This window comes from Nothoprocta perdicaria, unplaced genomic scaffold (genome assembly GCF_003342845.1).
Source record: "Nothoprocta perdicaria isolate Ctin4 unplaced genomic scaffold, notPer1 scaffold_262, whole genome shotgun sequence".
In the NCBI taxonomy this organism is placed as follows: Eukaryota; Metazoa; Chordata; class Aves; order Tinamiformes; family Tinamidae; genus Nothoprocta; species Nothoprocta perdicaria.
Window position 1 is genome coordinate 763,031 of NW_020455491.1, and position 21,964 is coordinate 784,994.

General features: G+C 40.9%; 1 protein-coding gene across 2 annotated transcripts; it reads left to right on the top strand.

Moving 5' to 3' along the window:
- The first annotated feature begins 8,910 nt into the window (after positions 1-8,910).
- Positions 8,911-20,214, top strand: USP1 (ubiquitin specific peptidase 1). Of its 2 annotated transcripts, none has more exons than XM_026040726.1 (8): positions 8,911-8,918; positions 10,362-10,485; positions 10,841-10,948; positions 11,384-11,544; positions 12,093-12,811; positions 13,100-13,270; positions 14,263-14,464; positions 18,878-20,214. In XM_026040726.1, the coding sequence occupies exons 2-8, from the start codon at positions 10,423-10,425 to the stop codon at positions 19,608-19,610; spliced, it is 2,157 nt and encodes a 718-aa protein (XP_025896511.1). In that variant the 5' UTR covers positions 8,911-8,918; positions 10,362-10,422; the 3' UTR covers positions 19,611-20,214. The 2 variants fall into 2 exon arrangements, with proteins under 2 accessions (XP_025896511.1, XP_025896510.1); XM_026040725.1 differs by lacking the exon at positions 8,911-8,918 and adding an exon at positions 9,143-9,328.
- The last annotated feature ends 1,750 nt before the right edge of the window (positions 20,215-21,964 follow it).

Consider the following 21,964-nt stretch of genomic DNA (forward strand, 5'->3'; position numbering starts at 1 on the left):
TTCCCATCAAATCTATCATCACTGTCCCTTTTTCTGCTCCTATCAGTCATTCCCATCTCTAACATGCTGCTTATCTGATTATTAGGATATCATTTCTTTTTGTATGTTTTCGCACTCAAAAGAGGGAAGAAGAAAAACACTGCAAAATAAACAGATGTAGCTGGCAGGAGGCTTATGCCAGAAATTAATGCTGCAAGACAAAGGTCTACACAGCAGTTTGGTGAGACCAACTAAATTAGCTTGCATTGAGCCCCATAGCAGTAGGCTGCCCAAACYAGAGGCAGTGGCCCAGGCGACAGTCCTTGCTACGAACATGTCTCTGCCCAAGCTGGTGACAAGACACACGGTGAACCCAGTGCAGGGACAGTAACCCCATGTGAGAGCTGCCCAGTGAACGTGTGCAAGGCCCTGAGCTTGTGCGTGCTGAGGAGTCAATGCAGTTTCCCCGGGGTGTGTGCTTTACATATTAAAGAGGACACTTACGCATGTGACATTCAGTCGCTCTCTGCCTTAGCTTCGTTCTGCCTTTTCAGACGGGTGGGATTTGTCAGTCCGGAGCMGGCGATGGTCTCTGTAGATCCCACTGTCCCACTGTGATGAGTGCTCTGCTGCTTTAACAGCGGTTAGTGCCTGATGGAGTCGGGATGACTGTTCATAGCAGCCTGCTGAACGGAGCCAGGCTGCATGGAGAGAAGCATTTCCTGCCCACTCCTGTGGTTTCATCCTTCACTCGGCTGAAATGTGATCCCTTAGCCTAGCAGGGCTCCTATGGATAAAAATGCTGCATGTTATAAACCTCTTTAGAAGCCAAGCAAGGGCATTTGACGCTATGATATTCTGGAGCTAAGATTTCAACATATTGCCTGCACCCTGCTCACTGAAGCAATAGTTTTCTTTGATTACATCGCTCCTTTGATCCAGTTATGCCTCCCTTTTTGTTTTAGGAGATGTTTTTCAATCTTATCTGCACCTTGAATTTTTATAATTGTCATGTCATGTCTCTAAACGTGTATATATACAGCCAGAGGTGAAAGGAATTATTAAAACTATTCTAGGTAGGTTCATCTATCCATAAAGATGCTACCAGCAGATGATGCAAATGTGCCATTTTACTCCCTTATGCAGATTTTGTTTCTTCCTGTTGCTACTTGAAATGAGTTACAGCTTTGTGAGATGTTACTCCATCTCACTAACAGAGAARGGGAGAAAATTAATTTTATTTTAATTTCACCTTATAATGTAGTCTGGTTTCTCATTTGAATTCCAGCCCATTATGGAAAACTGCAGTTCCTCTGCTACCAGTGAGGCTGCAGAGCCATACGTTTTATCAAACTGAGCAGCAGACTGCGAGTTGTGAAAGAAAATATGCATAGGCAGACAAAAGATGGGGAAAAAAATAAAAATCACTCCAGTCACAGAACATAATGTTTTTCTGCAGTACAGAGCTTAGCTTTCAAAGACATTTAAGGAGAAATGTTCTGTTTTAGATCTAGTGGCAAAACCATCCTGTATTTGGCAGATTTACAGTGTATAGAACCACAAATGTTTATATTGTTATGATCTAATCTGCTTTATCTACATATTATGAGTGTAATTATCTCTATTGGTATTTTCTCATGTATAATAGATGCATGTATAACTTTAGAAAGTTCACAGATCATATCCAACTGTGTTTTCTCCTAAGTTAAGAGAGAGATAAATTAAAGCTAAAGTTAGATACTGCCTGYGGTATGAGGAGCTACTGGCTCAAAAACTATAAAGTCTCCAGCATAGACAGGCACTGAAAAGCTCCCATTTTGTGGCTCAGACTTCCAATTGAAGGTTGCCTTTTGGAAGCTAAAACAAACAAACAAAAAGACCTTTGCAGTCTTTAGAACAGAGTTTACAGAATCATGGCGATTTATTTCAAATGTATTCACTAGTCATTTCCTGTTTTTTTTCCTCAAGTCTGTATATTTAAGGATGTCTAATCCAAACTTTTTGGACAACAATTGGACCTGCTCAGATCATTTTAGCTGGGCTTTATGCGGGAGAGTGGGGAGCTACTCCTGCCTTCCCCGGAGTTGCAGAAGGTCCTCCCAGAGCCATGTCTACTAGGGGAATGGCCAAACTGAGGTAACAGTATTTATTATCTTAAAAAAGATAAGGAAAGTTTAAAATGGTTGTAATATGATTTGAGATCCTAAGGCTCGGAAAGTGGATGTGAGAATATAGCTTAGGTACAGCATTAGGAACTTACAGTAGGAGCAGCTTTAGGGCTTGTGAGTGTCCCAGGTTGCTTACTGGGGCAAGATTTCCTTTCAGCTGCAGCAATCTCCTGCTGAGGTTCAGTCTGGTTGTGAAAARGACAGACCTTGGATGACTTGTGGATCACCAAAAACTAAGAATTCTAGTTAGTAATTGATAATGCTTTATCTAAAGTCACATAAAATGCTCACATTCTCTGCTCAAAATTCTCACTTCTGTGAATGGCTTCTTCTATTTCCTGCCATATCTGTTTGCCCAAGAGTCAAGTTCCTCAAGAACTTGGTTTTGCTGGCCTGGATGCCAGACAGCTGAGCACACATTCCTGATGCTCCTGCTGCGAGGTCCTAGGCAAYCCCTGGATGCAGGGTGGGAAGGCAGTGAAAGCGCATCCTGCCTGCACACCTCATGTCACACCATTCATGGGATAATTCTGAAAATATAGGAACCTTGGCAGATTTATAGGCCTATTGCTGATACAGCTCCAGGGTTGAACGTTGCTATAATTCATGCAACTCAGCAACAACCAGACGCTGTGGAGCTTTTTTCCTCTAGGGGATGATGCTTTGTAATAGAGACTTCCTCCAAGAGTCCAAAAATCCCTCCTCCTGGGAATGTGCTCTTTCCAGGCATTTCATATGGCTATTTTTGACTAGGTCTATGGGGATTTCTAGTTTTCTAATACAGCTATTTTTAACAATACATGACAATACAGTACATGGCATATTTTAATCTTGCATGCTTAGGAGTCTCTCACATTGCCCACATACGACTGTTGTCTCTTGCACTTGCTCCCTCCTTGGAGCCCACGCTCTGGAGGCCTCTAGACAACAGTTCATTTATTGAGCTTGCTAAACCTCAATAAATATTTAATTAGGTGTTGCTCTATTTCGGGAGTGATACATTAAAAAAAAAAAAAACGAAAACCATTTTCTTATATTTAAACAGAACATGGTCCTGCTGGAAAAAAAAAAATCTCTGCAGTAATTAGAAAGAATGAGCCATATTTTAAGAGAGTGCATAAGTATTTATGAGAGGGGGAAGGGCTACTAGAGGTTCCGCCTATGCCCAGTGTCCTCTCCTGTGATTTTAAGGTGGTGAAGGGAGGCTGTAAAAGGGTCGGTTTGGAGATGGAGCAGTGAAGATGCCTCTGAGGGGCACATCAGCACCATGATGGTGCTTCCCAATGAGGGGACCTTTTGTTTTTCCTCTCTTTGTAGTTAGAAAAAATGTGGCTTCAGTTGTAATTTTTAATGTTGGTTGATGAATGAGCTACCTGGGATGTGCTGGGCATCCCAAATATTGGTGTTGTCTAGAGAAATTGGCATACCATGAATTCTGGCATACAGTAGTAATTTGGACTTTTTATCTAGTGGTTTTCCTTATTTGATGGACTTTAGCTACATAAGAGACACTGAGAAAAAAACAAGGCTAATATATACTGCTTGGAAAGGTCCAGAAAGTGTGTGTTACATGTGAGAAAAACAACATACCTTTTGATAAAACTATCTAATATCTCAGGGAGACACTTAAGCTGTAATTACAGATGGTGTATGTGTGTTTATCTATGTAAGAAAGCAAGGGCAAATGTGTGATCGCCCTACTAAACTTTAAAGAACAACCAGCTGACGAAATCAAAGATGAGATTTCGTCTACTTCATTAATGATACAGGTTTCTCAGGAGGTTTGTTAACATTAACTAATTTTAAAGTCTCATTTCATGTTCCAGACGTTACCATATGTCATTTGACTTGAAATCATCCCCAGAAACACACAGCAAATATCAAGAATGAATGCTGGTTTCCTATGGGAATTTTAATTCTTAAAAATTTCTATGGGAATTCTTAAAAATTCTTTAAAATACCGTTCTAGTCTCATGCCTTTGCATGAGGAGGTCAGGTTAAATATCTACTGTGGGTAGCCCACTGTGCTGTGTCCATAACAGGATAGGATGAGGGTTATGAATAATCAGATGAAATTATCAGTAGAAAATTTAACATGCATACAGGAAAAAAAGATCTGGCATTGAGGTCTACTAAGCTGTAAAAGTCTTATCAAAGGTTGACACAGAAGCCTCTTTGCACTACAGCGTTTAAAATTAGACACCACACAGGGGAATAAAGGGTAGGCAAATTTGTTCTAAAAACCTGCTGACCAAATATCCTGAGGTGCTTCACTGTCTTATGCTTAGCTGATGTATCGATTGTGTGGCAGGTGGACTTGTTGATTAAAATACCCATTACTCCTATTAAAACTGAATTGGCCTATTCAGCAGCCAAACAAAACATAAAACACCAGACAAAGCCCTGGAAGTGCCATGCAAACACCTGTGTACACTTCCAGTCTATGCAAGAATAGTCACTGCTTCTGCCTCCCTTCTCTGTTTCACTGGGTTACTGCACCTGAAAGGAAAGCCACAAGCTTGCAAGTGTTCGTGAGCTTAACTTTAAGCCCCAAACCAGGCCTCCTAAGTCACAGATCCTATTCGTATGCACAAGTTTGTCTAAAGCTCAATACTTGCACATGTGGAATAAGACTCTTGGATTGCAAAATCTTGGGACATAAATAGACTTTTATCATGTTTGTCCAGCCACTAGCAAAGGAGAAAGGAGGTGCTGGACTGTTGACTTTTCTTCAGATGCAATGCAAATAAACAACAATTTTGTTTAATCACACCATTTGATGTCTCTACCCTAAACCTCAAACTAGCAGCTCCGCACCTAGGTTTAGTAACTAATGTTTTCAGCTCACGTGGCCACCAGGAAGGAGTTGTTCATATGAACTGTTACAGCTTCTACAGCTCTGATCAAAGCCCAAATTGTAATGCAGCCCAGCTAAATTAGCATTGAGCAGATTCTTTAGCCTGTGCTGCAGCAAATTGTTCTGTACAAATGGGACTCCACGAAGCCCTGTGTGCTGGGGTTCAGTGGTGCAGGGCACACACCGTGCACGACTGCAAATTCTGAGATTGGTGTAAAGGGCAGGCTCTCTTTTGGCCACAGCATAGGATACAACGTAAGTCACACTGCTTGAATGCAAACAGCTGGCCGCTGGCCGCCTGAGAAATGGGTGTGTGGTTTAAGCTACCTGTCTAGGTTTCCTCCAGATCAGTAGAGAGCGATCCCTCCAAAAGGTGAGCTGGACCTGCCTTTCTTCAATACTCCTTACAGGGTAAGGTGACTTCCCACTTGGATGTTTATTTTGTGGATTACGTTTAAGAGATGCTCAGTCAYGTTTCTAAGGCCACAAGCATGTCTTTTCGCATGGGTAGTGTGCAGACAGTGCCTAACTGCCTCAAACACTGGCTTTTCATTACTTGTTTTCCTAGATAGGCATGGGTTTTTAGGCAATATACATATATTAAATATAAATGTAAATATAAATCTATATAGCTTTTCCCTACATCATTTCACCACATATATGGTGTGTACGGAAGCACTGTGCTATCAGACACAAGCCTACCTGGAGCAGCTGGATTCCTGCCTTCGGCTTTCATTTCATTTTGTTACCGATTCAAAGTCCAAACACTTGCACATTTCTTCTTGTCTCAGAGGCACCACCCTTTTGCTACCACAGACTTGATCACCCAGCTCCTTGCAGCTCTCTGGAAAGGGATTCCTCCTCAGACTGGCAGCACAAAGCAGATTTAATGGGACACATTATTAAGCAATGAAGCTGTTAGGTAGCTTTTGAGCACCACCCGCCTGGATAAGACTTAATTACACTTGTAGCCCATAGAGTTGGGTGTTTGCCTAGTTTAGCTGCTGCAAACTTCCAGCTGCGTTTGCAAAGCGGAGCTAGAGGCGCCCGCGTTGCGCTGCAGAATTTAGGTCAGGAAGCAGTGGGGCCTAACGGTGCAGAACAAGCCCCGCGGGGAGCCGGCCTCTCCTCGCAGCAGAAATCCTGTGGCATCTGCACCCTGATGCCATGCGGGCTGGCAAACTTAGCCAGGCATTTGGATGAATGCTAAATCCAATGACTTTCAATGGCAGCTCTGTGTCCAACCAGATTTGGAGCTCTGAAAATCCCACTATAAATACATATATACGTATTTTATATATATTATATATATATAATCTTTAGGTCAAGATATACCTCAAGCATCCGAACCTTGCCTCCTTAGATGGGCTTCTGTGTGTGCAGGCGTATTTCGCCCTGTAGGACAAACAACAACAACAACAAAGTACTAAGAATGTGCATGATTGTCAAGAGTGTGAAGCTATTTATATCATAATTCAAATGTGTATGCAGGRCTATTGATCTCCACCAATAATTAATTCAGGCAGCAATTGAAAAAAATCCAGAAAGGCTGCAGAGAACTTTAAAAAATAAAATTGATTTAAAAAACATATCCTGATGGGGAGTGAGGCTTCCAGCTTCCTTGTATCACTAATAGACTTTAGGGAATAAATGTCAGATTTCTACATTGTTGCACAACCAATGTGTAACCTTGTAAACAAATAACAAGTACATAAATCTCGAGAGAACTGCGTGAAGAGATGGGCGTGAAACACCCTGCGGTGTAGCCTGTAGCCAGGCACTTGCCTGTGGTCCTTCCAGCTCTCAAAATGCTCAGATCAGGTGGTGGTTCTGCCCAGGGTGACAGGGTGCTGAAGCCTATGATTTGGCATGGCTTAAAGTTGGTTATGAAACCAGTCCTATTAACTACATTAACAAATAACTTAGTGCTACAGAAGTTTTGCAGTGGAGTCACCGATGCTCTTGCAACCAGCAGCTGTGTCACRGCTTAACTGCTTTATTAATGTTTTTATCTAATACAACTTTTACAACAATGCCTAGAAATTGTGATTTCCATAGACTCTTCACTTCTCAAGATTAAAAAGAAAAAAAAATCCTTAAAAGATTTTGACGCTATTAATATATTAAATGTTAAATATAAAGGACGATATTAAATTATGTAGGACAGTACTATGGATACTTAACATAGTCGATGCATGTTTTACAAGAAATATTTACGGCAGTAACATCTCCTTCGTTTTTTTCCCATCTCACTCTCTGAGTCCTGTCAGAGGATGGAAGTTGTGAAAAACATAAGGCCTAATACAAGTAAATAAAGAGTAATTTTCAGAGCCAGGTAAGTTTGTGAAATAAAGACATCATCTTATAAAGCAAGAGACTGCAATTGTGAGGCCACAAATGAATTGAGACTGTTTTTTTTTTTCCTCAAATGCAGAATATTTCTGCGCTCCACAGATGTTTACTTGCAGATTGGGATTAGATTTGAAATATTCAATTCTTCTTATTAAAAAAAGGAAAGTGCACATCTCTTCAAGTTCTGCAGAACCATTTCTGCCCAGGAAGAATATCTACTAATGACATTAAGGGCCCTATCCAAGATTTACTTTCCTGTATTTCCAGGCGTAAAGACAGATATTTCCTGACCACAAAATAAACTCCTTTTTCTTTTTCTGCTCGAAGTCTGCTGAATCTGTACTTGCAACATGTATTAGGGGTGTAATACATGGATTTTCTCGAACTGCTATGACAATTAGTGACTCAGACTCAGGCTAGCTGAAGGTTTGGCAGATTTCCAGTGCCACTCCAGGAGCAAACGGGTGGTTTCTCCATCCTCTGCCTGTACGCGATGCCTACACACAGATCTCACAGCCAAGGAGGAGGCTGGAACTGACTGGGTTCCTCCRAACTGCGCGACCCTCGTTTTTTAGCACCGATCTCATGGGGATTTAGTCGTTAATTTGAGATTTATGAGTGAATTAAAGGAGGCTGGAAACAGCGATATAGTTCCGCTACGCACTTGGAAACGCGCCCTCCCTCAGCGCAGCCCGGCCAGAACCGGCGCGAACCGGCGCGAACCGGCCCTCGCCGCCGCCTGCGCGCGGGCGCCCCCCGGCGGCCGCCCCTCCCCTCGGGGCGCCGACGTCACGGCGCGCGCAGCCCCCTCCCCCCTCCCACAGTGGCGGGAAGCCCCGTGGGGGTGGGGCTTCGAGGCACGGGGTTTCCCCGCCGCGCCACGAAGGGGTGCGCACATCCCACCCCCTTCCCCCTCCCTCACCTCGCGGCAGTTTGAACGGCGCGAGAGCGACGCCTCGCCCCAGCCGCGCCGCGATTGGCCGCGCGCCACTCGTCTGATTGGTGGAGGCGACAAGGGGCGGGGCTAGGGCGGGACCAATCCACTCCCGGCCGGGGAGGGGGGAGGGGCCGCCCAGCGGGATGGTTCAGCCCAGCCGCCTCCCTCCCCGCCTCGCTAGCGCGAGCCCTTCGGCCAGGCCGTTAGGAGCGCCCGCGCGCGCCCAGGCAGGACCCCGCGGGCTGCCCGCCGCGCTGCCTGACTGCGGGCACGGCGGCGCGGCCCCGGTGCTTGCCCCACGGCCCGCGCCGAGCCCAGACCCTGCTGCCTCGCGCTGCAGTGGCGYGCAGCGCTGCCCCTCGCCATGGCGCCGGAGTCCCGGCGGGTGTCAGCGGCCGCTTCCGCTCCGGCGTTCGTGGCGGGCGCCCGCGAGCGCCTGGGCGCCAGGAGGGCTGAGGGCGGGGGGTCCTGGCGCCGCGGAAAACGCGCCAAGTTTCCCGTTTGTGGGGAGCGCGGCGCCGGGGCGCCCCGCGGTCTCCATAGCAACCGGCGAGCGGGTGCCCGGCGCGGGCGGCGCCCCCCGCGCGGCGGCGGCAGCGGACGGGGCCGCGCGGGGATGTAGCGGGTGAGGAGGCGCCGCGCCAGGGCCGGGCCCCCCTCAGCCCCCCTCAGCCTCCCTCCCGGGCCGCGCGGCGGCCCTCGGCGCCTGGGGCCCCTCGGCGGAGCGCGGGCGGGGAAGGGCAGCGGCCCGCGGCGGCGGCGGGAGCGCGCGGGAAGGGGCGGCTGGTAACGGCTGGTAACGGCCGCGCTGCTTGACAGGTGCCGCCGCGGCTCCGGCGCCCGCGCGCGGCCTCGTGCGGGGAAAATGCCCGGGGTGCTGCCGAGCGAGGGCAGCGCGTCCGCGCGCGGGAGCCCCGCCAAGAAGAACAGGCTCTCGCTGAAGCTCTTCCCGAAGAAGGAGGCCAAGAGAGCGCTGGACTTCGCGGAGGCGCAGGAGAATGAACAAAAGGGCCCCGAGTACCGCGGCCCCGAGATGTGCGTAAGAGTCCGCGGGGCGGGCTGTGCGGCAAGTCGGTGTGAGGAACCGGCGCGTAACGCACGGAGCGGCGCCCCGGGAACCGGCGYGTGGTGCATCCGCCACCCGCTCGTTAACCGCTCGCTCCTGTGTGTTTTTCAACGTGTATTAAATAGAGCCCTGTCCCTCGGTGATGTAGCTGAAGTAACTTGTGCTGGAGCCCCTTGAGAAAATAAGTGAATAAATCTGTCCCGCTTTGGCTGTTTAAGTGGCAAAACTTCTTAAGAACTTGTGGAAGTTACTGTTATTTCGCTTTTATTAAAAGGTTGTAATTCCAATGAACTACTTAAAGCGTAAAAAAAAAAAAAGTTTATTTTTCCCCATAAAACTTGCTTTGTTGAGAAATGCATTTTAACCTGTTTCGGCTACAAAAAGCATTATTCATGCTACTGACTAAAGTTCGTTAGGGTATTTCAAGCCTCCAGCAAGTCAGTTGGTGCATTTCATTGCAGATAGTGAGGAAGTGTTAATGGGAAAAGAAAAAAATGTCTGATCATGGTAAAATATAGACACATTGAAGATGTGAAGATATATTCTTGTTATGAATAATAGTGCATTAACGCTTAAAATGCACCATGTTCACTTCCTAAACTGTCCTTACGCTTTCAGTATGTTTTCAGGCAGTTATATATGAATCTGGAGCAGGGATAGTAATAGGAAAATAGTACATGTTGTAGCATCCAAAAGAGAATACTTTCATTCCTTAAGCCAGTATCCYAAGCTTGTTCAAAAATACGTATTGGAAATAGTGGCAGATTTGCCTGTTTGTAAACCTGTCTGTTTCTGTGCATGTTGCTAGAAGGAAGTGTTTCAGTGGAGTGTAACTGCACTGAGAATTTCAGAAACAGTTTAACACAGCTTTGATAAATGTTTATTTAGTCATTAGTTTAAGCCAGTCCCAGGATGGTAGATGGTCAGGAGAGATAAGTGCACGTGTGCTTGAAGGAGTAACTTTCACAGATTCTCTCATAACTCTTTGYTCTTTTTTAACAGTGATCAGGTTGTTCCTGCACCACAGCCTCCATCCCTTGTTAGCTGCGAGAAGAAGGACACCATGTTGCCTTTCGTGGGCTTGAACAATCTAGGAAACACTTGCTACCTTAACAGCATACTTCAGGTAAGGCCACGCTCAGGGGCTTTGGAAACATAATTTATCTTTTGATTACGCACAAGCAGGTGAGATTCCGTGTATGACAACATCTAGAAGACGTCTAGATATTGTATAGAGGGAGTGTAATTATGCTGGGAAAAGAAAAGATGATACTGCAGGAAATACATGCACCATAGATTGCTTTGGTTGAGTCATCTGTCAGGTTACACACTCTGGCCACCTCCCTGCCATTAGCAGTTCTCTATCTGTGCGTGCTCTGCAGCAGCCTTGGGAGATAAAAGCTAATTTGATCTTAAGTGCAGAAATATATTTTGAATAACTTCTTTATCAGCTATTATCTTGTTTCAAAATTTGCTTTCAGGTGCTGTACTTCTGTCCTGGTTTTAAAACTGGAGTAAAGCATTTATATAATATCATTACAAAGAAGAAAGAATCTTTGAAGGATGAAGGAGAGCAAAAATCAGAAAAGGTAGCATTTCTGACCATATGTTCTTTTACCTGCAAGTGAGGCTATATGCCAAGAGTATARAATAATCTATGATTTCCTTTATGTRAGAAGATTTGCAGTGCAGCTTTCTGTAATGCCATTTAAAGTCATTCTGTAAKGACTTTTTAATAGAAATGAAAAAAAACACCCCATATCTTACCATATTTCTCATACAAAGATAATGTGATATTATTTTAACTGGATAGAAATTGGAGTTTAGCTAAAGATGGTTGTTTGGGATTTTTGAACAGTTTTCTTGGCTTTTGTATTTGTCTTCTCCTGGCAAAAAAGCCATATATATTGACTGAGAATCACTTGTTTCTCATAACAGATAAATTCTGCAAATAAATAGAAAATCAGCAAAATGAGAGGAAAAGTTCAAATCGTTACCATTTTTTCTAACATTATTTTCTGCAGGGAAGTTGCAAAGAAGATCCACTGGCAAGCTATGAATTAATCTGCAGTTTGCATTCATTGATTCTGTCAGTTGAACARCTTCAAGCCAGCTTTCTCTTAAATCCAGAGAAATACACAGATGAACTTGCTACTCAGCCACGGAGGCTACTAAATACCCTTAGGTACATATTCCCTTAAAGACATTCCAGCTTAAAGTCAGAACTTTCACCTAAAGTTTTGAGGTCATTGTAACTATCCAATACAGTGTTAGAGACTTATGGGAGGCAGATAGTTGTAACTTTGGAATAACATTTAAAGAAATAAGTTTTTCTATGTTTCTGAGAAGAGCTTTGTGTTATTTTGTTACCTCTTTGACATAATAAATTTGAAGTGAATCTTGATTTTGTGAGAATATAATTTSAATGCATCAGTGAATTTAAAGTATTTAATTAGGAGTATGCAAATGTTCTAACAAACCTAAGAAGGATCACTGAAAGGTTGCAATTGTAGAACTCGCGTTCTCTTCTGCATCAGGCCATTAGCTGCCTGGGTAGGACTTTCACCTAGCCCTGGGGAGAATCCTCCCCTGGGTGTTTTTGTGTGTTTGCTTTTGACTTCCTTTTTGTTCTTAAATACAAACTTCCTTAATATATATCTCAAGTCATGTTGACTAGTTAGCAAAGAATAACTAGTCATCATAGTTTTGTTTGTTTACTTTTATTTTTAATAGAGAGCTCAACCCAATGTATGAAGGCTACTTGCAGCATGATGCCCAGGAAGTTTTGCAGTGTATCCTAGGTAATATTCAAGAAACATGTCAGATACTGAAGAAGGAAGAACTGAACAAACTGTCGGTGGAAGAACCTACAGCTAAACTGGAGGAAAAACTGAATCAAAACACTGAGAGCAATGGAACTAGCAGTCCCGCTGAGGAGGAGGATAATGTACCGAGTAGCCAGGTTGGAGAGAGATCTGAAGATAAACTCCTGAAAGGAAATGGGAAAAGAAAAAGTGATGCTGAAGGCGGCAATGCCAAGAAAAAATCCAAAGTATCAAAAGAGCAAAATACTGAAGAAAATCAAAGACAAACCAGGTCAAAGAGGAAAGCAACGGGAGAAAAGCTAGAAAATCAAACCGATGCCATTGCCAAGTGTTCCACTGAAAACGAGAGTGCGAAGCCAACACAGAAAAAGTCACGGCTTAGGCTGAACTGGTTAAAATCGTCATGCAAACAGCCTAGTATTCTGTCCAAATTTTATAGTCTGGGAAAGTTAACTACCAACTTGGGATCCAAAGACCCAGTGAAAGAATGTGATGGCTGTGAGCTAGAAGAGTCATCATCCGTCAAGTGTGAAAATGGTAGTGATACTAAAGAAGAATGTTGTGAACCAGTGTCTCCTGTGGAAAGCCATAATGAAAAAGCATCTGAAAAAGAACCAAATAAGGAAGGTTGGTGAATGTACGGTCTAAAATTCAGTAAAATTAGAAAATTACTGCATGGGAAGTCAGTCTTCAGATTGCATAGCAAAGAGCTTCCCAAATATCAAATCGTAGTTTTAAGAATTGAAAAATACTCAAGAACTTATTCTGTACTTGTTTTTATATACAAGTATGTATATACACCCCCCCACACACACACMCCCTAATCTTGAACTGTTTAACTAAACCTTTACCTAGTTTTTGTATTACCTTTTGAATAAAACGCATCTTGAGTAACCTGGCCTATGTTTTCTCTAGGTCCAGAGCTGGCCGTTTTTGAACTAGTGGAGAAACTGTTCCAGGGCCAGTTAGTCCTGAGAACAAGATGCTTGGAGTGCGAGTGCTTCACTGAAAGAAGGGAAGACTTTCAGGACATCAGCGTCCCAGTGCAAGAAGATGAACTTTCTAAAACTGAGGAGAGTTCTGAAAGTAAGTAATGATGGAGAAGGCTGAGCTGTGTGTGTCTGCTTCAAACTGCCTTGATGAAGGGCAGGGCCATGTTCATTGCAGAAAAGTGATCCTGTTTGTGCTGCTTCAAATTAGAGGCTTATCTCGTGTCCTGGTTAACTTTAGACTTTGGAAACAGAGCACTGATCATGTAGATGGATCCAGGCAGTATTAATGCTGCCTCAGATTTTAGCCCATGACATAGACTACTTGCAGTCTTGTATGTGCACACTTCTCTGCTTATAAACAGATATTTTCTCAGACTTGGGTCTGATAATGCGAATTTTTTATAAACAAAAAGCAGAAAAAATATCTGCAACTTTTGTTAAAAATAAATCAGAAATCTTTTTGTGTGTGTATGAATTCATTTTTTCTGAGTATTTCTTTACTATCATTACCTTAATTCCAAATACTTTGGAAATATTAACTCTGAATTCCTTTGATATCTTTCACACTTATTAGTGATATATCTATATACACTTAGTTGATAATTAATTTCAAAAGTAATGTAGTGATTTGTAATAACAATTTTGCACTAAGCAAATGTGTGACAATATATTTTAAAATTTAGTTTTAAACTAATTTTAGCTCCTGTCATCTTAATTTGGAGCAGGTTTTATTAGTTTTGCCTTTCCTGTTTTGCTGAAGGACTTCATTGTGTGTGTGTGTGTGTTTGTGTAAAACACTACTGATACTATCATTAACAGTGCAAAGCTGTCCATGAGGGTGAAATGAAACAAATGAACTTTCTGATAATTTCGGAGGTTTGTCTTGAATCAAATACATGTATCCAATTCCTAGGTCTGTCAACAGAATTCAGACAGATCATCTATTTATTGAATACTCTTTACAGTATGAGTACTCATTCCTGAACATGTCTAAACTGTTTGTATGTGTGAACATGTGCCTGTTTAATTCTGGTGGGGGTGGCATTGGAAATGTAAATATCTGTGAATGTAATGATTCTCTTATAGTTTCTCCAGAGCCAAAAACAGAAATGAAGACTCTAAAATGGGCAATTTCCCAGTTTGCATCAGTGGAAAGGATTGTGGGAGARGATAAATATTTCTGTGAAAACTGCCATCATTACACAGAAGCAGAACGCAGCCTCTTGTTTGATAAAATGCCTGAAGTTATAACAATTCATTTGAAGTGCTTTGCTGCTAGTGGCTTAGAGTGAGTATTACAGATATGCTATATTATGAACAATGTACTGTTGGAGGAGAAATCTAGCAGAAGAGATCAAAATATTTAATATTTTCTAAAAACGAGAACAGACTTCTACATTGAATTTAAATCAGTGGGACACAGCCTTTAATTTCATGAAGGCTTTTYGTTATTAAAGACAGCAGCTGAAATTATCTTCAGGAAACTACACCTTCAGAAGTGTTTTTTTGTTTGTTTGTTTTTTATAAATTCCTAACTTTATAAACTGTGTCTCCAGTACAGCCTGAAATCCCAGTGTTCCATAAAATTTTGTTTACCGCTTAATTTTAGTATCACCTATCTGCACAAGTTAAGAGGTAGGTTTAAGCAGTTTAGCAGAAGTGATGAGCACAAAACTCAATTTCATTATCAGAGCTAGCAGTGCGTTAGTCTGTAACTGAATGGGAATATTACAATTCTGGGGGAAAAAAAGGTGGTAAACCTTTTAAATATATAACGTTACAGAAAAGAATGGATCCATTCCTTTAAAACACAACAGTATCAATGTCATTAATACTCAGCTGCTTAGCAATGACACATCAATGTTATATATTGTAGAAATCCTTTAAAAAAAAGTGATTATATTTTTTCTCCTAAACTCCTAAGTATGAATAAAGGTATTTATTTCATAAAAAGCCCCAAAGAGACCTACCCTTTTAATCTCACAATCTAGTACAGAAATAGAACACCACCATGATAATTTAAGCAGTGTTTTTCAATAGATTCTATTGAATCTCAGCAGAGAAATAGTTTAAARTAACATTAGGACTTATCAAGATAAACTTGTTTATAGTATAAATGTCCCCTGAATCCTTTAGAAAATTACTGCAAAGCTGACTGCCTTTTAAGARTACAGTTTTAGTAGCATCTCTAGACTTCACGTTTATTTTCATCTTCTCATATTCATTGAAAGTAACTTGTACATGTGTCAACTTTTCTGTGTCAACTGCCTATCCTGTACTTTAAAACCTCATGTAAAGGGAGGATGTTCTGATGACGTCTCAGCGCTTCTGAGACGTAACAGAGCTCTTTGGTGATCAAAGTCATTCAGCCACAAACTCATTCAGCCTTATATATACACCAAGTTCTCTGTATATATAGTAATTCCCTGGACTTTGTATTTAGTTGATTTTAGACTTTCAAAGTAGTAAATCTACTGATTGAGATCCTCACTGAAGTCTAGTTTATAATATATTTAAAAACTGTAAGCCCTTTGGCACCATACAAATACAAAACATTTTGAGAGATCATCTGTCACAAGATCCTCTCTGTAAACAAGTGCTGGTAAAAGCTGTAGTTAATATAGTTTACATATCTGTGATAAACTTTTTTTTATAATAACCTATATTTGCAAGGATTATATTATTTTTTAAGGATAGCTTGCTAAGATKTTGAAAAGTGGAGTTCTCACTGAGCCTGGTCTAGATACTCCTCAAAGCAGATACTGTCTGACAGAATAGAAAGGGAACATGTGTGTAATGCCTGCTAACAGCACTTCTGCACGCAAGAAGAGATCGTGTCATAAGAACATAATGATTCTGCTGTCATGACAAGGTAGAGAAAAGCAAGCCAACTAAATCCAGCATTAAAAACAATTGTTAGGTTATTACTGAGCAGTCCTTGACAGGAGCTGGAATCCTAGTGTTAGAGGTTATCCAAAAAAATAGAGCCCGAGATGTCCTCCTAAGAGGAGGCCTGAACATTACAGATCTTCACCCTGTTCCTATATCTGCCCCTTTCTTGCTTCTCTAAGTATTTGCAGCTTGTGATTTAAAGAGACATTTCCCAAACTACTCACCTCTTCTGTCCTGGTAATCTTCCAAGGSCTTGATCAGAGTATTCAGACCTATAGCTGGGTCAGACTTAGCCTAGTTTCCCTCTTGTAGTTTTCCTAGCCATTTGAATCATGTCATGCATTTTCTGCCAAGTGCTAGCAGCCGGGGATTAAGGGTAAGAGTGGAAAAATCACAGTACTGGAGTCAGTGATGTAGTAAAAGCTGTTTAAATTGTTTCMAGTTTTTGGCTTGGGCAATTTTATGTCAGACAAACCCATGTTACTCTTAAGCAGCTACAGTGGGATTAATAAACACGCTGCAAATCAAATGGGAAGAGCCAGGAAGGGTGAACCAGAGCAGTGGGTTACCCCAGACACTGGAGTTTCTCAGTCCTAAGGTGTTTATTGGAGAGTTACTGAATTCTCCCCCAGTTGTATACTTAACTATATATAACTATTTCCTTAGGTAAACTATATTTATGGTAAAAATACTAGTCTCTTCATAGATGGGACTGCACTATTTTGTTCTCCCTAGAAGCTGTAAGACTGTTTTRCTCTCCCTTAAACTAACAATCTTCCTATCCTGGTTGTCCTAACTGCAAGACAAATTATGAAACCTTGGCTGCTTCTCACTTGTACTTTACTGAGCTTTCAATAAGAATCCTATCAAAACTGATGAGAAATGAAGCAGAAAGCAGTGTAAACTTTGACCATTAATGGAGCATTGCTGGCTTCCAAAGTGATATACTTTATAGGAAAGAGTGCTCAGAAGCTACTAAGAGCGGATGTGTAACTGGTAACACCTAACTCAGCTTTTCTGTAATAGAAATTTACCAGCTGTTGCTGCTGAGAAAACTAGATTTTTGACCTGTGAAACGAAAGCAGGTGAAGGCAGGTGTGTGTGTTTTATTTTTAAAGATTTGCTGAAGGTAGTACAAATGCCATTAGAAACCKTTTCCATTTGGAGTATTGGCACCCTTCACTATTAGAAGAGCTGCAGTAAAATAAATTATTTTAGACCCTTAAAAGAATTAAGCTGAGATGTATTAATCCAGTGCGGTGGGTGAAGTCCCACTACTGCGCGACCTTGGCATATGCAGTGGCAGAAAGCCACTTTGTTGTCCATGAGCTACTGTGCATCAGGCAGAGGAGGCAGAGTACTGGGCATGCAACTTTTCTGTCTTCAGATTCTTATCATTAAGAAGAACAAAAAGCTAATAGGAAAAGATTTCCTCTCTAATTTCCTCCTCTCCAAATCTTTCTGATGCTGGATCTCAGTCRGAAGAAAGGTAGAGCCTTTTTTAATGTTTTTTATTCATATGATTGTCACAGTGTGCTTGGGTGGAACTGGATTTCTGATCTAGACTATCAGTAAACAGTTTCTCTGTTTTTTGACTCTCTTCTGAATCTCTCTACTGCTGGCTAGGAATAAAAGGGATTTTCAGAAGATTAAAACTTACTGTTTTTCTGATAATATGCTCTTTTCTCCTGGTTTAGTCAAAAGTTTATGGTAAGACTAGGTCTAAAATGAGATTTCAATTACACTTGTGTGATGGAGGAAATCTGTGTGTATAAATGTATTTGTAAGGGTTTATGTCTATGAACATTAAGTTACATGTTTAAAAAGCATAGCAGAATAGAAACTAAACTCAGAAAAAATACTACTCARATTATGCCTATATTGTTATGCTCTATCTACATTTTTTTCAGATTAAAAAATAGCTGTAGTCCTTGGTTAAGATAAAAGAGAAGTTGGATAATAATAATTAGCTCTTTGTGGCCTAAGTTTTGCAGGGCTTGTCCCTTTTCCCCAACAACATCCTAAGAGATGAGAAGGACCGAGACATCACCGAATTCTATAGGATGTATAAAGTATCATTAAATAAAACACAGGGATTAATTAGACTGTGTTCAAAGAAACTAACATACAATAATGTAAAGCAGCTGATTAAGCTTCAGTGTTTATATTTTCAAACTTTTTGGAAGACATCTGCTATAGTGAAAAGATTTAAAGTTTTTGCACTCTAACTTTGTGGGCTGTGAACAAAATACAAAACATTTCTGGAACATTAAATGCTTTTTCAAAGTCAGCTAAATAATTGTGTAAAGAAACTGTATAATRTAGGACAGATAATACAAAATCCCTAGTAATAAGCAAAGAATGTTAATAATTAAACCATTCTTTGCTTGGAAATACACTACAGGGCATTATGATGGTATAAGGAAAAATTATTAAAGCAAAWGCCCCACATTTTTTAACATTCAAGTTATCTGAAGGGAGAATATAGTCCATATTTAATAAATTTTCATAAGTYTATTTAAAAAAACCTCATTCTGGATGTTATTATGTTGAAGAGTTTTCAAACATGGAAAGCAGGAAGTGAAACCTAACTTTTTTTTTAGTCACTATTTAAAACTGTAGCTGATGTTTCAGAAAAAGGGAGACYGTTAAAATAGTTAAATATGCACCAATTAGTCCGTAACACTTTCAGTTGGAAAGGGAGCAACTTCCTMTGTTCAGATCTCCTGTGTCTTTTTAGTAGACACAGTACATGGGCCACCTGAAGGCATGATGTAGCACGAGGTCTAACTTTATTTTTCTTCCAAAGGTTTGATTGTTACGGCGGGCTCTCGAAGATAAACACTCCCTTGTTGACGCCGCTCAAGCTGTCACTAGAAGAGTGGAGCACAAAACCAACTAATGACACCTATGGATTATTTGCAGTGGTAATGCACAGTGGCATCACCATTAGTAGTGGACATTACACAGCTTCTGTCAAAATTACAGATATTAATAGTCTAGAGTTAGATAAGGGAAATTTCATCACTGACCAAATGTACGAAATGATTAAACCAGAACCACTGAATGAGGAGGAAGCAAGAACTGTTGCTGAAGACTATGACGATGGTGAAGTCTCTTTTAGAGTCAATGGAAATGCACAGCCTGGTAAAGTTTTGAATAAAAAGAACATGGAACCTGTTGGACTTCTTGGGGGACAGAAGAGTAAGCCTGACTGTGACCTGTACAATAACAAACCAGCTAATCCTGATAAGTTTCTTAATGTAGTTAGTGAAAACAGGAATTCTGAGTCTAGCAGTACAAATGGAAATGTGGAATTCAATTCAGAACACAGCGCTCAAAACGGTGCTGCTTTCAGTGGACTAGAAAACAAAGCTCTGTATGTTCTGCAGAGCCTCAAAGAGTACGAAGGAAAGTGGTTGCTGTTTGATGATTCTGAAGTGAAGGTTACAGAAGAAAAAGACTTTCTGAATTCTCTTTCTCCAACATCATCATCTACATCAACTCCTTACCTGCTGTTTTATAAGAAAATTGTAGAGTGATGCTGTATTTTGACTGTAAATATTAGGGATTTGCATATACCTATTGGTCTGATTTGCATCGAAGGCTGCCTTGAAGAAATGGCTGTTTGTTTTTGAAGCTACTGGATCATAATGTTCTTGGTCTTTTTGTTCTGTGTAAGTGGCTCAAATTAACAAACCATGTCATAGAACTTTATCTCCCATAACTCTTATGCTGCATAACAGTGATATTACCTTTTAGAAATACAAATTTGTATAGATCCTAAATGATGCTGAGGCCTACGATACACAGTAGTGGTTTTAACACAATTCTAGTTCTCAGACATGCCTCTCTTGTATTATTAGCTTTTTTTATATATATAAAAGTTATTTGTATTCATATTCTGGAGTAAATGTATATTAACTAGCAAATTTCATCCAGAAGTTGTGTATTTTTGTAACTTGGGATGTAATACTCCATATGTAGTCTCTGGGTAATCTACATGGTTGACTGATGCTATTCTCCTTACCCAGTTCTGTAGTGCTCAGTGCAACTCAAAAGCACAAGAAAAGGGTCTTGTAACCTTGTTCAGTGTATTGGGAGGAATTGAACCTAATAGCAATGTTTGGATGGTCTAATTTACATCTTGTTGATTAGGTGTTAAATGGACAAACTGTAAATAGATGTGACTAATACTCCCAAACAGGGGGGAGCCTGTAGTGTAATTAAAATATTTTGTACTTCTGAGAGTAAAGCCCTCTAATTTGCCTATCTGTTTGGGTGGATTTGGAATTTAGTGGTGATCTTATAGCAGTTAACTTGTGTTTAGAGCTCACTGAAATGTGAGCGTGAAAATGAAAGCATTTGGCTTGATGCTTTGTTAAGAATGTAAATATGAAATAAAAAATTTTATGATACGCACTGAATGTCTGAGATGACTAGGTCAGACTTTGCGTTGAGAGAGAAAAAAGGCTGGAAGGGAAAACKGTTGGGCATAGTTTAAAAAAATGGCTCAGAGTTGCATATTTTGGAGAAATTCAKATGTGAGAATGACTGAAAAGTTTTTAAACAATTTGTACAGGTAAACAGCTGACCAAAAAGTATCATACTGTACATGAAAAGGGTTTGATGGTTAAAGTGARGGTTGGAGGCAAGAGGAAAGAGAAACTAACAGATTATTACAAAAATGAGTGCAATGTTTGCCATTAAATATTACAGATTAATATCCTAATTTAGGTGCTAGAAATTAAAATTTTCAGGAGCATTCTATAACTTGCAGACAGTGGACAACTGACATCTTTACAGAACAGGATGATTCTTTCTCTTCAYAATAGAGATGGAATGACTTGAATTACTGTTAAACACAGCTTAGGAAAAATGCGYAAGATCATTTGCCCATTTTTCAATCAGTGCCCATTTTTCAAGACATACTTTACAAGTTTTTCATTTTCAAATTTTCAAATGTTTCAAGACGTTTTCAAATACAAATTAACTTATATTTAAAGCAAAAAGGGCTAAAGCTCATACCATGTTTACACTAATCTTTTTATAGACTATCTACAATACTGCAGCACAAACACTGAGGTAACTCATGAAAAAAATCTGTTTTCCATGTTATAGTTGACCTCCGATTTCTGTACAGCCCTCACTCCYGCTGTACGTCTCAGATCATGATTATTAATAAGATATGCTTTAGTGTAGAAAGATTGTATTGTCAATAAAAACCAACATAGAAAAGACCGGACTAAATTTAAAGCTAAAGCTAATTCTGTACTTGTGCTGAACGGATTCCTAACATGTTTTGTAAAGGAAAAAAAATGTAGTTCAAATTCACTGAGACTCTTCCTTTTGCACAGCACTGCCACCAAAATCAATTTGCAGTCTAAACCAAAAAGTTATCTTCCAAAAAATACCTGTAGTCTTACCTTGCAAGGACAGCCAAATCAAATTACTGAATGCTATTTTTACTGCTGCCTGCAGTATGGGATTTGCTCAATTTCAGCCTGCAAATAAAAGTTTATTTTTCCAAAGTCAAGCCAGGACTTAGGTTTTTTCATTCAACTACAGGACCATGAAATGTTCCATGGAAACAAAATGATATATATACAACAAAACAGTGGTTACAGTATCATCACCAGATGACACAGCCATCCCCTTTCCGTCATAGTACCACAGGACTTTAGAGAAACCCTTTCTGAGTATTCCAGCACAGAATATGACCAGCCAGAATATCCTAAGTGGGAAAAAAAGCTGCTAAGTGTGATACTGAAGGTTAACAGAGCGGGGTTTGGAGGCCTGCTCAAGCCAAGGGCACTCCAGCTTACCTGAGCCGGGCTGTGCAGCGTAGCTGGTGTCCTGCGCTGCTGCTCGCACCGCGCTGCCCACGTTAGTGCTC